At 43.8% G+C, this 13,948-nt stretch overlaps 1 protein-coding gene across 1 annotated transcript in view; it reads left to right on the top strand.

Annotated features, from left to right (window-relative positions):
* Positions 1-13,948, top strand: part of LOC137544085 (solute carrier family 26 member 10-like) — a 78,364-nt gene that overhangs the window by 36,214 nt on the left and 28,202 nt on the right. The window contains exons 5-8 of the mRNA XM_068265148.1: positions 564-716; positions 4,632-4,714; positions 9,011-9,158; positions 11,501-11,614. Coding sequence (XP_068121249.1) covers positions 564-716; positions 4,632-4,714; positions 9,011-9,158; positions 11,501-11,614 — 498 coding nt within the window. The remainder of the gene's footprint in view (positions 1-563; positions 717-4,631; positions 4,715-9,010; positions 9,159-11,500; positions 11,615-13,948) is intronic.

Here is a 13,948-nt window from a genome sequence, read left to right as displayed (position 1 = left end):
AGCATACAGAAAATACATAAAATAAATGTACTGTGCTTAACAGAAGTTTAACTACATGCACTGTTAGAAGGATGTATGACAATTGTAAAAATGTACAGACAACGGATGAATGATGGGAGAGACATGTATATTCAAATCCCTACACAACCTAGGCGCTGGATACCTGACGTAGTTAGCCCTGGATACCTGAAGGATTTGTTGCAACTGTGCAACTGTACAACTGTGCAACCTCACATCAAAAGGATCCAATAACTTGTCTACCCCCTAAGTTCAACTAAAAACCTTTGGAGCCAGAGCTTTCTGTCATGCTGCCCCTACCCTTTGGAATGCCTTGCCAAACTTAATCAAGACAGCTCCAACCCTAGACACATTTGAATCAAAATTGAAAAGCGACCTGTTTAGTCTGGCATTTATGATCACATAACACCTTGCCCTGTACACATCACTATGTACTGATCTGAGCCAAGCTTATGCACATTGGGTCCTATTGGAGAAAAGCGCTTTACAAATGTTTTATTGTTGTTGTTGTTGTATATGAATATGTGTTTTTTTTTCTTGTGCAGACACTGGCATCAGTTTTCAGAGCTGTGCATAAGACCAACGTAGCAGAACTGATTATATCTATTCTCTGCCTGCTGGTGCTGATTCCTATTAAGGAACTCAATGCTCGCTTCCGAAGTAAGCTAAGGACACCTATTCCCGGGGAGATCATTATGGTACGTGTGACATCCAGAAATCATGAGGCACGATGATGGATAAAATGGTTATTTTTCTTGTCATGAGTAGATGACTTATTTATATGTTTGTAAAGAATATACAGTATTTTTGAGATGGCTTTGCATTACGTGAAATAACCAGGACAAGCCTGGGGAATGTTTCACTGGGATTGTTTTGCAGCCAAAGAGCTGACGATCCTCGCATACAGCATCTGGGTGATTGGTTGCATGGTGGTGTAGTGGCTGCACTTTTGCCACACAGCATTAGAGTTCTAGTGTGGAGTTAGTAAGTTCTCCTTGTGTTTGTGTGAGCTCTCCCGGAGAACTCAGTTTAGAGTCAAAAACAGGCAAAAACAGCACTGATGCTGCCATAGGTCGTAATGTGAAGTACAGGTAGCAGTGCTCAGACAGTAATTTGGGCACCGTCAAAAGAAAGCCCACATTAAGATAAATATAGCGTAATTCGACTGCTGGCAGCCAAATTACGTCTTACCCCAGGGTCCATGGCGGCCTGAACGAGGAACAGTAATTAATGCTGCCAGGACTTTTTGCAGGAGTAGGGTGAACAATTTTTCAGCTTTATCCTGCACCCAAATTTCTCAGCCCCTTAATTACATGTACACCTCAATTTTGCTCGCAAACACATACATACAAGGCCGGATTTATACTTTTTGTGCCCCTAGACCAAGTATATTGGGACTCCCCTTCCATGTGCACCAATTCCCCTCCCATTCCATGTGCAGCCCCCTCTTCCATTTGCATCATCCATTTGCATCATCCATGTACTACTGCTCCTCTCTTTAATGTATAATTTCCTTTGGTAGCCATCAGCTTCCATTTTTCCCCTATTGCAGCCTTCTCTTTCATATGTATCAACCCCTATTTCTTGTCAAGGTGTCCCATTGGTCTGCAGCCGCCCAAGGCTCGGGCCTTTGTGGCTCTTCAGGAAATCCAGGCCTGCATACACACTGGATAGTGCTAATGTAGCATGAACTAATCCCCACAGGGCAACCGCTTTGCGGTATTATATTTAGACCCTGCATATTTTGGCATGCGAAAGCAAATGCATATTTGCATGAGCGAAGTCTTGAGATTAGCCAATAAGGCCAAATTTGCAAAGCCATATTTATCAGGTTCTACTTGGTTGATGCACACATTTTTTCTTTGTTGAAATCCATGCATACTGGTAGTATCACTGGCTTTTCTAGAAGAAACTGACCGCAAGGGTGGGAGGAGTAACTACTGGAGAGGCAGTCCCCGCAGCAACAGGGGAGCCCTGTGATGTACAGGGCCCCCATCTTCTTACCCTTCCCAATGCAGGCCCTTCCTACAAAGCAGATGTTTTAGAGGCTCTGCTTTTCATAATTGAGGGAGTCATGCATATAAGCACTGGCAGATGGGCCCCTTGGCCATAGGGGTTGCCACAGAGTGAGAGAGGGAAGCACCATCAAAAGTTGCAGGGGCAAGGGGTTATGACTGGTTGAGGTAGCGTAGCAGGTGAATAAAGTACAACACAGTATATACACACCTGACCAGGGTAGCTTAACCACAGAGGCGTTAGATTAGCGTCTCCCAAAAGTATTGTTCATGGCTGGACTGCAAAGAGTCGGTTTAATTTTTTTCAGTTGATTACTTTTACACTGGCCTATAGTGGCAAATCTTACCTAATAAAGTACAAGTGTCCCTGTGTCTGTCCCTGTGTCTGTCCCTGTGTCAGTGCTTTTGCACTACTGCAGAGGGACACCAAGAGCCCCAATAGTGTAATTCGTCTTGGAGACAACAAAATAAATGAGAAGTAAAAATTATACTTACAAACCAGGGTTACCATTAGGCAACCACTGTATATGCAGGTGGGGAGAACAATCCTGATCCCACTCAGGAATAAAAAGTCGCTCTCTGTAGACAGGAAAATAGGGTAACAACCCTCCACCCAGGGTGGACTCAATGTAGTGTACATCAGCGTTTTTTAACTGCTGTGCCGCGGCACACTAGTGTGCCGCGGGATGTTTCCTGGTGTGCCGTACAGGTCTGGCCTCTCGCCAGACCTGTTCCTACTGTAGGGCGCAGGAGGGGGGAAGCAGCGCTAGAAGGAAGGGCAGTGGAGGCAGCGGTGGGGAGGGGGGAAATATCCCCCCCCTCCCTCACCTGGGACCCCTCCTTCTGCCCCTCTCCCTCTCCATTTAGCGGTGGCAAGTGCGGGCTCGGCGGCGGGGAGACATGCGCAGAATTACTCACCACGCCACGTTCCAAGCGCCGGCAGCGTCATGTCGTCAGATCTCCGCCTTCAATGCCGCCCACTGTGCTTCCTGATTAGCGGAAGCACAGTGGGCGGCATTGAAGGCGGAGATCTGTGACGACATGACACTGCCGGCGCTTGGAACGTGGCGCGGTGAGTAATTCTGCGCATGTCTCCCCGCCGCCGAGCCCGCACTTGCCACCGCTAAATGGAGAGGGGCAGAAGGAGGGGTCCCAGGTGAGGGAGGGGGGGGGATATTTTCCCCCTCCCCACCGCTGCCTCCACTGCCCCTCCTTCTAGCGCTGCTTCCCCCCTCCTGGGCATCTATACTGGGGGGAACTGTACTAGCTATACTGGGGGCAATTAAACTAGCTATACTGGGGCAACTAAACTAGCTATACTGGGGGCAACTAAACTAGCTATACTGGGGGCAACTAAACTAGCTATACTGGGGGCAACTAAACTAGCTGGGGGCAACTAAACTACCTACACTGGGGGCAACTAAACTAGCTATACTGGGGGCAACTAAACTACCTACACTGGGGGCAACTAAACTAGCTATACTGGGGGCAACTATACTAGCTATACTGGGCACTATACTAGCTATACTGGGCACTTTACTGGCTATACTGGGGCACTACCTACCCATACTGGGCACTATACAGGGGCACTACCTATCCATACTGGGACTATACTAGCTATACTGGGGCACTATACTAGCTATACTGGGGCACTATACTGGGGTAACTATACTAACCATACTGGGGCAACTAAACTCCCTATACTGGGGCAACTATGCTAGCTATGCAGCCGCACCCCAGCCCCCCCTCCCCCCCACTGCGCACGGCACTGTCCACTAGGCGCAAACACCCGCCCCCTAACACCCCCCCCCCCCCCCCGCCGTTCCCCGGAGAAAAATATGGTCAGAAAGTGTTCCCCGGGCCGGAAAAGGTTGGGAACCACTGGTGTACATGATACAGAGGCGCCAAAAGAATAAAAGGTAATTAAATGAACTCAAAAAAACAACTGGTTAAACTGGTTAGAGAGGCGCCGAGCTCGCTGATATAATACAGATGCTGTGACTCCTACTGTATTTTGCCTGAGGAAGCGGGATGTATGGCCCGTGAAACGCGTTGCATTGTTTTTTAGAGTTCCGAATAAATTGTTGACTGTCTGAATCGCAGTCCTTGCCTGTGTCTGTTTGGAGGGGGTAAGACCACCGCTGCCTTCTCTGTTTAACCAGTTGGTTTTTTAAGTTCATTTAATTACCTTTTATTTTTTTGGCGCCTCTGTATCTTGTACACTTTTGCGCTACTGCGCATGTCAAGCACTGACAGCCCTTGGGACAGGACACAGGGACAGCGCAAGACAGCGGGATGCCCGGGCGAGCGTGTGTTTACATCCGGCAGGCACATGCGCGCGTGATGCGGGCGTGCATGGCGGGGGCGCACGACGTTCAGGGTGCGCATGCGCGCTGTGATGCTGCGGCGAGGACTGACCTAGAGCCCGTTTTTAAACGGGCTTAGGTCGTCTAGTATTAAATAATAGTAATATTATGGTGTGCAAGACTGACTATTATCCCATGTCTTGCCCAGGCCAGGTGTAACCTGTTTTCTCTATTACGTCTTTTTATGTGGTTAATGTACTGCAGTTAAAAAACCTTTTTTTGTCTTTGGCAGGTCCTTGTTGCTACTGGATTGACTTTTGCTTCCTCTTTAGACCACCGTTACAATGTGCAAATAGTTGGCAGCATACCAGCCGGGTAACCGTCACTTTCCTATATGTATAGAGTGTAGCACTGTGCCGTGTTCAGTAGACTATGCATGGAAATATAGGAAACTTGTCTCTGGAAAATGCTGGATCCATAATTCTTAGTTCAGGTTGATTGTGGAGTGTATATGCTTTAATTGTATAGTATGACAATAGGAGGAAAGCCAACAGAAGTCAAGGTTCCTTTTTAGTGAAAATGATGTGTGGAACATGTTAACCTATGTAGTGTGTGTGTGTGCGTGTTTATTTGTGTGTGAATGTGTGTGTGTGTTTTTCTCTGTGTGTGTGTGTGTGCCCTTAGGGCTCTTTCACATCAGAGCTTGCGTTGGAGAACGCTCAAAGCATACGTTTTGTTGTATGCGTTTTAATGCGTTTTGATATGCGTTGCACTGCAGTGAGTGTGCGTTTTTAATCCGTTTTCAATGCGTTACAGCACATAGAAAAACGCAAGTAATTTTTTTTTCTTTTAGTTTTCAACTTTCTACATTGTTCCTCTGTTGCATTCTGGGACTGATTGCCTGCGTTAACGGATTAAAAACGCGCATAGTGTGCGTTTTACATTAACTAACATTGTAACGCATAAAGCTAGCGTCGGCCGAAAAACTGCGCCTGGGTGCAGTGTAACGCAACGCACAAAAAGGCTGCGTTATATGTGAAAGCTAAAATGAAAGTCTATGGACTTTAATTTCACCTTGGGTAACGCAAACTTTACCCTTTGCGTTGAAACGCAGAAAATCTGCCCTAATGTGAAAGAGCCCTTAGTAATATGTGACCTGGTGGTTGTAGTATTTCTGCATGCATTTAGCTACAATGTATCAAAATCTACCTTTCAAAAATGTATGCATCCAATCCATGCCTTAACATGGAACCATGTTTAGGGTGCTTTGGTATATCTATGGGTATGGGGTACAGTATGTCAAACTCCTTCCTCCTCTTCCCTGCTGCAAAGGCATAAACATGAATGCTCTACAGTATGCATATATTTTGAATACTCAAGGGCCACGTCTGTACAGTAGGGTGAGTAAAAGAAGAACAATGCCCTCAAACAGATCCCTTGTCGAGACTTTGAGGGGGATCGGGGCTGCTGTACACATACTAGATTCTTGGCAGTGGTGGCCTCGACTGACACTTTTTTGCAGAGAACCATAATAATATTAGCCATTGGTCATAAATTGTGCCCACTGCTAAATGGATTAATTTTACCATCAGCCAGAGACAAGGTACGCCACTTTGTCCAAACTGGGTACTCCAGATGACTTGATTTACAGTTAAAAATAAACAAATAACCTAAATTCTCTAAGGGCTAATACAAAAATATACATATCCCTTTTTCACTTGCAAGAGGTAATCAGGGAAGAGCTGTGAAGGGGTACAAGCCAGTCTTTTGCTTTGAACACACAGAGCTGACTGCCCACCTTCCCCTGTGCTGCACTGGAGGAAGTAGAGGGAGAAGGTGGGCAAGTTCAGGTTATGGCTAGTGATGGTCATGTCTAGGAGCACTCATGGAGAAGCATGTGATCAGTTTGGTCAGGTGACAGATACAGTGGTGTGAAAAACTATTTGCCCCCTTCCTGATTTCTTATTCTTTTGCATGTTTGTCACACTTAAATGTTTCTGCTCATCAAAAAACGTTAACTATTAGTCAAAGATAACATAATTGAACACAAAATGCAGTTTTAAATGATGGTTTTTATTATTTAGTGAGGAAAAAAAACTCAAAACCTACATGTCCCTGTGTGAAAAAGTGATTGCCCCCCTTGTTAAAAAAAAATAACTTAACTGTGTTTTATCACACCTGAGTTCAATTTCTGTAGTCACCCCCAGGCCTGATTACAGTCACACCTGTTTCAATCAAGAAGTCACTTAAATAGGAGCTATCTGACACAGAGAAGTAGACCAAAAGCACCTCAAAAGCTAGACATCATGCCAAGATCCAAAGAAATTCAGGAACAAATGAGAACAAAAGTACTGTAATTGAGATCTATCAGTCTGGTAAAGGTTATAAAGCCATTTCTAAAGCTTTGGGACTCCAGCAAACCACAGTGAGAGCTATTATCCACAAATGGCAAACACATGCAACAGTGATGAACCGTCCCAGGAGTGGCCGACCGACCAAAATTACCCCAAGAGCGCAGAGAAAACTCATCCGAGAGGCCACAAAAGGCCCCAGGACAACATCTAAAGAACTGCAGGCCTCACTTGCCTCAATTAAGGTCAGTGTTCACAACTCCACCATGAGAAAGAGACTGGGCGAAAACGGCCTGCATGGCAGATATCCAAGGCGCAAACCACTTTTAAGCAAAAAGAACATTAAGACTCGTCTCAATTTTGCTAAAAAAACATCTCAATGATTGCCAAGACTTGTGGGAAAATACCTTGTGGACCGCCGAGACAAAAAGTTGGACTTTTTGGAAGGGGCGTGTCCTGTTAAATCTGTCGTAGAAGTAACACAGCATTTAAGCAAAAGAACATCATACCAACAGTAAAATATGGTGGTGGTAGTGTGATGGTCTGGGGTTGTTTTGCTGCTTCAGGACCTGGAAGGCTTGCTGTGATAGATGGAACCATGAATTCTACTGTCTACCAAAAAATCCTGAAGGAGAATGTCCGGCCATCTGTTCGTCAACTCAAGCTGAAGCGATCTTGGGTGCTGCAGCAGGACAATGACCCAAAAGACACCAGCAAATCCACCTCTGAATGGCTGAAGAAAATCAAAATGAAGACTTTGGAGTGGCCTAGTCAAAGCCCTGACCTGAATCCTATTGAGATGTTGTGGCATGACCTTAAAAAGGCGGTTCATGCTAGAAAACCCTCAAATAAAGCTGGATTACAACAATTCTGCAAAGATGAGTGGGCCAAAATTCCTCCAGAGCGCTGTAAAAGACTTGTTGCAAGTTATCGCAAACGCTTGATTGCAGTTATTGCTGCTAAGGTAGGCCATGTAGGTTTTGAGTTTTCTTTCTCACTAAATACTAAAAACCATCATTTAAAACTGCATTTTGTGTTCAATTATGTTATCTTTGACTAATAGTTAACGTTTTATGATGAGCAGAAACATTTAAGTGTGACAAACATGCAAAAGAATAAGAAATCAGGAAGGGGGCAAATAGTTTTTCACACCACTGTATGTAAGTCTCTGATTTGCCAGTCATGATCATGCACTAAAGCAGGATTTGTGCTTTGCAAATCTATCATCTGTTCAAACAAATCACATGCTTTTCCATGGGTTCTCCTAGACATGACTATCACTAGTTATGGCTATGAGCAGGATTTATCATTAAGGCTTTCCATGCCACCCCACACTGCTCTGAGATAGAACAAGAGCACTATTTTAGACTTGGAGGCCAGGCAGCAGTGGAGAGAAGTTGGTATGCGGTGGTGTACATGCTCTGCACTGCTGTATGCAGCAGCAGTGTCGGACTGGGAGGTGGAAAAACTGAGGAAATCCATCTGCTGGCCAAGCAGCAGAAACCCTGTGTTATCACTCCCAATAGAAACCTGCAGCAAGTCCCCACTGTGAGCAGCAACACCTGATTACTGCTGCTTGGCCAACAAGAGGATTTCCTCAGCTTTACCAGCTCCCAGTCCGACACCGGCCATATGTGTGAATGGGTCCTAAGTGAGTGCTGGTCTTTACAGATGCTTCTATTGGCTAATAATGACCATGTCCAGAGTGCAGTTGTGACCAGCCTCCCCTGCATTCCTCACTCCTGCTGCCATAGCCTCATCAAGTCTTTTCAAGTCCCTAGCCCAGGGATTTTTAACTTAGTCCTCAAGTACCTTCAGCCAGAGATGGACTACAATGAAATGGGGCCCTATGGAAGGTAGTAGCGTTGGTTCCTCCTTGTTTTGGTAATCTAATATAGGAGAAGTGTCAAAGAAAGTGGAAGATGGGCCCCCGACACCCACTAAGCCCCAGGCACCTGCCTAGGTTGCCTTGTGGATGATACTGCTCTGCCCCTAGCAGTGCATGTTTTGTGAAAATACACAGAGGTAGTTCATGAGCTCTGCCGAGACACTAGTTACCCCACCTGTGAATGTTTGTGGTTTCCTGCAAAACCTGCCCTGTTGGGGGTACTTGAGGACTGGCATCATGTGACTATCATGCTGGGGGCGGCAGACAGCAGAAGATTTCAGAGGTACAGCAGTTCGCTGCCCAGTTTTAAGCCTGACTATGTTTTGTAAAGGTCAGCATTTTGTTTGTGGGAAATATTGTAGAGATTTAGAAAGCTACAGTATGTACCGTAACTAACTTTAATAATTGGTTCTCTGTTTTCTTGGTTCTCAGTTTTCCAGTTCCCAAACTCCCCACCTTGAGCATCATTCCGGAGGTAATTGAAGACACTATAGCTATTACATTTGTGGGTTATGCTGTATCCGTGTCACTGGCTATGATCTATGCAGAAAAGCACAGATATACCATTGATCCAAACCAGGTGAGACATCCACTCATTACCTTTATCAATAATGTTATGATACTATTTACACATGGTAAATGCAGCCAGGGGCGTAACTAGAAACCACTGCCCCCCCCACCCCCTTCACACTTACAGACACACATGGTGTGCAGAAAACACATACAGAAAACTGACAGACGAGTGTGTTCCCAGCCTCAGCTTATTACACTCACTCTGTCCATCTCTTATGGAGCAGAACTGACTCTTCAGTCTTCTCCAGAGTACTTGGGGAGGGGTAGAGAGAGTGGGGATTGGTTGCTGTACACAAGAGCCTGCTGCACACTGAATAGGGACTGTCTACAAATATTTGTCTGCAGATGCAGTCATTAGAACAACTGTGCAGAGAGCAGAGCGTTTTTTTCCTTGTGCATTTAGTTGTCAGTCTCTCAGGACAGGGAAAATAAACTTCTCCTCCCCACGTGGCCTCCTGCTGCTTCTGGGCCTCCCTGCGGCTGTATCCCTTGCAGGGTCTTTTGTCACGCCCCTGAATGCAGCCATTTTCTGTGGATGGAGCGAGAAAGTGTATTACTATTTTTTTTTTAATTGCTGTCTGTATCCTTATAAGAGGGCATGTACAATAGAATCACAGGTTCAATTGGGTGGCAGGTGATAGAAACAGTTTAACAACTTCAGCCCGCAGCGCTCCTCCCATTCATTCGCCAATATCTTTAACACTAATCGTCACACATAAATGATCTATATTTTATTTTTTTGGCCACAAATTAAGCTTTTTGAGAGGGATACTTGTTTTCAGTAATTACTATATTTTCTATGCATTTTAAAGGCAAATACACACAAAAAGGAAAAAATACACTATTTCTCCAATTCCACCCCCTATAGGTTTAAAATAAGCAATGCTACTATAAATAAAACCCACCCATTGTATTTGCCCATTAGTCCCGGCTATCACAACATTTAAATTATGTTCCTAGTGCAATGTATGGTGACAATGTATTATTTGGAAATAAAGGTGTATTTTTCTGTTTTTTTTTGTGTCCCATCAATTGTAAGCCTTTTTTCACTAAAATTAATATAATTAAATCACTTCCAAAGCCCCCCCCCCCCCCAGTTACCAAGCAAACAATTTTAAGATTAAAAAAATAAATAAATCCATAAATAGTTGCCTTAGGGACTTATCTTTTTTTAAAATATGTAAGTCATAAGGGTATATTACTGTTCTTTTTTTTTTTTTAAATAAAAAAAACTGTGCAGGGTAATATCACTTTTTGCCACTAGAAGGCGATAAACGCTCCTTGGTTTACAAGGAAGTGTTTGAGCGTGAATGAAATTAAAAAAAAAAACATTCTTATGAATGGATATTGCCTTTGATCAGGCTCATGTCTATTCATTACAGGCACTGCGATTGGTTCAGAGAAGCTTTCTTTCTCTTCCCCAATTGCCAAAATGGAAAACTGCCAGGGTGCGTAGGCTGCGGCTCCACGCTCCCCGCTGGTGCCGCAGTTTACAAACTGGACGAGAATACTTGTCCAGTTTGCCTTTAGCTGCGCCTATCAGGACGAAAATACTTGTACAGATAGGCTTAAGTGGTTAAAAAGCCAGAGAAAACCAATGTAGCAAAATTCATTCTGATTAGCTAACTGCTATCCCTTAGTGATCCCTTCTCTTCATACCCTTCCACATAAGGTCCTTCCTGATGCCTTAAGCTGAATACTCACCAGCGGATGCAGGAAGATGGATCCTAGCAATGTCCCCCAACGACTAGCATCCCCTGATCCTTCTTGCTGCCAGGGGGTACACACGATGGCACATGGCGGGACAAGTCGTCAGGGATCTTAAAGATCCGATCCACTGTGACCGTCCTTATTGCTGCACTTCACCAAACGTTGTTGCGTAATCGCGCACCTGTACCCGCATCGTGAGAGCACAGAAATGATCGCTCGTCGGCAAACTAATTGCCGACCTTTGGAAAAATAGTGGTAGAAATCGTGTAGTGGGTGTGGGCCTTAACTCTAATCTCAACCCTATCATAAACCCTTTCATGATGCCTAACCCTAACCTCCCCCAACCCTCTCTTCCTAACCATAATGGACTGTCATATCATAGGAAGCTCCTACCCATGTATACGCTAACCCTAACTGCTACTGGCTTTCCCTTATATTCATCAGCAAGTGAGAGGGGTGGAGCATAAGATAAGGCTTTATGCTGCATTCATGTGTAAATTATAGGCTCCACCCTTCTTTTCATATGGCTCAATAAGAGCAAAATTGCTAGTGCAATGAATTATAATTCTTCATTGTGTAAACGTAAATGTAAAAGTCCAATGAACTTTGAGTATTTGATTATAGTTCATCTCTTTTTAGGAACTATTGGCTCACGGAATATCAAATATGGTTTCTTCTCTGTTCAACTGTTTCCCCAGCTCTGCTACTCTGGCTACAACTAACATCCTGGAGAGCGCTGGAGGACACACCCAGGTGAATTCTATCTTTCTTTTATTATAATATATTTATGTCTTTTTAGACATCAAGCTACCTCTTTCTAAAGGTTAACGGTACAATTCTTTCAGCAAATGCAATCTTTCATACATCAAAGGTCAGCGCAGGTTTAGAAAGTCATTGTATGTAGGGAATGGTAAATTCTTCACCACAATATATCAAATGCTCAGAGGTAGGTATCCGCCAAACATCAAAACTAGAAAAGGCTTACCAGCTCCCAACAACCCACATTATAAGGTTGTGAAATGGCTCATGTCACAGATAGCGTCCAGGGAACATCAGACGTCGTGAAGATCCAGTGGACATCCGTGTGGAGGTAAAGTTTCAGGAATTTATATAGGAAAACAAAAACGGCAATATCTAAGCGTAACCCGTTTATTTAGATAAAATTTCTTTAAAAGGCAGTAGACATAAAAACGATAACTCACATACGGGGCCCATAAACAGGGAACCCCAGAAGATTAGCGCGCATGTAATGGTCAATCGAAGATCAATAGACAATGGTGCCGCCTGTTACCTTCCCGACCGGTTTCGCAGTCTTGCGTCATCATCTCCCCTGATGACGCAAGACTGCGAAACCGGTCGGGAAGGTAACAGGCGGCACCATTGTCTATTGATCTTCGATTGATCATTACATGCGCGCTAATCTTCTGGGGTTCCCTGTTTATGGGCCCCGTATGTGAGTTATCGTTTTTATGTCTACTGCCTTTTAAAGAAATTTTATCTAAATAAACGGGTTACGCTTAGATATTGCCGTTTTTGTTTTCCTATATAAATTCCTGAAACTTTACCTCCACACGGATGTCCACTGGATCTTCACGACGTCTGATGTTCCCTGGACGTTATCTGTGACATGAGCCATTTCACAACCTTATAATGTGGGTTGTTGGGAGCTGGTAAGCCTTTTCTAGTTTTGATGTTTGGCGGATACCTACCTCTGAGCATTTGATATATTGTGGTGAAGAATTTACCATTCCCTACATACAATGACTTTCTAAACCTGCGCTGACCTTTGATGTATGCCTGACTTCTGAACTTTTGGACATTGTTCTTCTCAGCGGCGGTTCCATTGTCCCTTGGCACCGATATATATTTGCTACTAAATGCAATCTTTCATTGCGATTTGAATGATCGTAACTAATTGGACAGCAATTATCGAATGTTCACATTTACTGAACGATTCTTTCTTCAAATGCAATCATAAAATCCAACTTTCCAATCGATTTTATACTATTAAGCAATTGACCAATCAATTGCCTTCATAAACGGCAAACTTTCTATACAATTTGATCATTCAAAATACATCGAAAGATCGCATTTGGTGAAAAAATTGTACCGTTAATCCAAATCCAGCTGGATTTAGCAGGATTCACCCACGCTGGCTGCCATTTTCTGGAAATCTTGTCTTATAGTTATAAAACTACATAATGAAAATGGCAGAATGCTTTTGCATGGGAATGAATGTAAAGTATATGTAGTGTATACTGTATGTGGTACTGACTGAATGCACAAAATAGCATAGTACTATACTATAGTATATAACTCTGCCCTCTGAGTGATGTTTAGCCTAGGCTGTTTATTATGCAGAATTCTCCTCCAAGAGCATTCTGGGACAGCAGTTGTTATTTCTGTTAGCTTCGAAACAGCAGTAAACAAACATTTCTGCAGCGATGCACCCACCAGTAGAAAAGATGTGGCAACCTGTGATACATTTCAGAATGTAGATCAGGGTGAGGAAAGATTTAACAGTTGGCAAATAAGGACTACATAATTTATAAAGCAATATTTTAAAAAATAAGCTATTTTATTTGTTACATTGTATTCAGTAAAGTTCCTCTTTAATAATATCTTCAAGGGGTGGCAAACTCAATCACATAAAGGACCGAAATGTGAAACACAGTCTAAAGCTTCTCATACACACTAGGTTAAACTCAACAGAGGCTGCCAGTAGCGACCGCCTCTACTGAGAATGTGTACAGCGGCAAGTGATTCACCTGGTCGATCGACTTGGCCAAGCATTGTTGACCAGGACAAGGTGGTCCCTAGTGACTTGAAAGTTTGAAACAAGTCGATGTTGTCACCTGAAGAAAATGCCTGAGAAAATCTATATTTTGCAATCCTGCAATTTCCCTAAAATGTAAATAAATGTAACAAATTCCACAGTAGCGATTGCAATTATCAAATCGCAGGACGTGCAGCATTTTGGGAGCGTTGGCGCTTCAATGTAAAGTATTGAAGCGCTGGCAAATCGCTCATGAATCGCTACACAAAGAGATTTGTGTGTGATTTTAAATGACTGCACACTGTAAAAAA

This window comes from Hyperolius riggenbachi, chromosome 2 (assembly GCF_040937935.1).
Source record: "Hyperolius riggenbachi isolate aHypRig1 chromosome 2, aHypRig1.pri, whole genome shotgun sequence".
Classification (NCBI taxonomy): Eukaryota; Metazoa; Chordata; class Amphibia; order Anura; family Hyperoliidae; genus Hyperolius; species Hyperolius riggenbachi.
The sequence above is the reverse complement of the archived record's forward strand: the minus strand, read 5'-3'. Positions and strand labels throughout refer to the sequence as shown.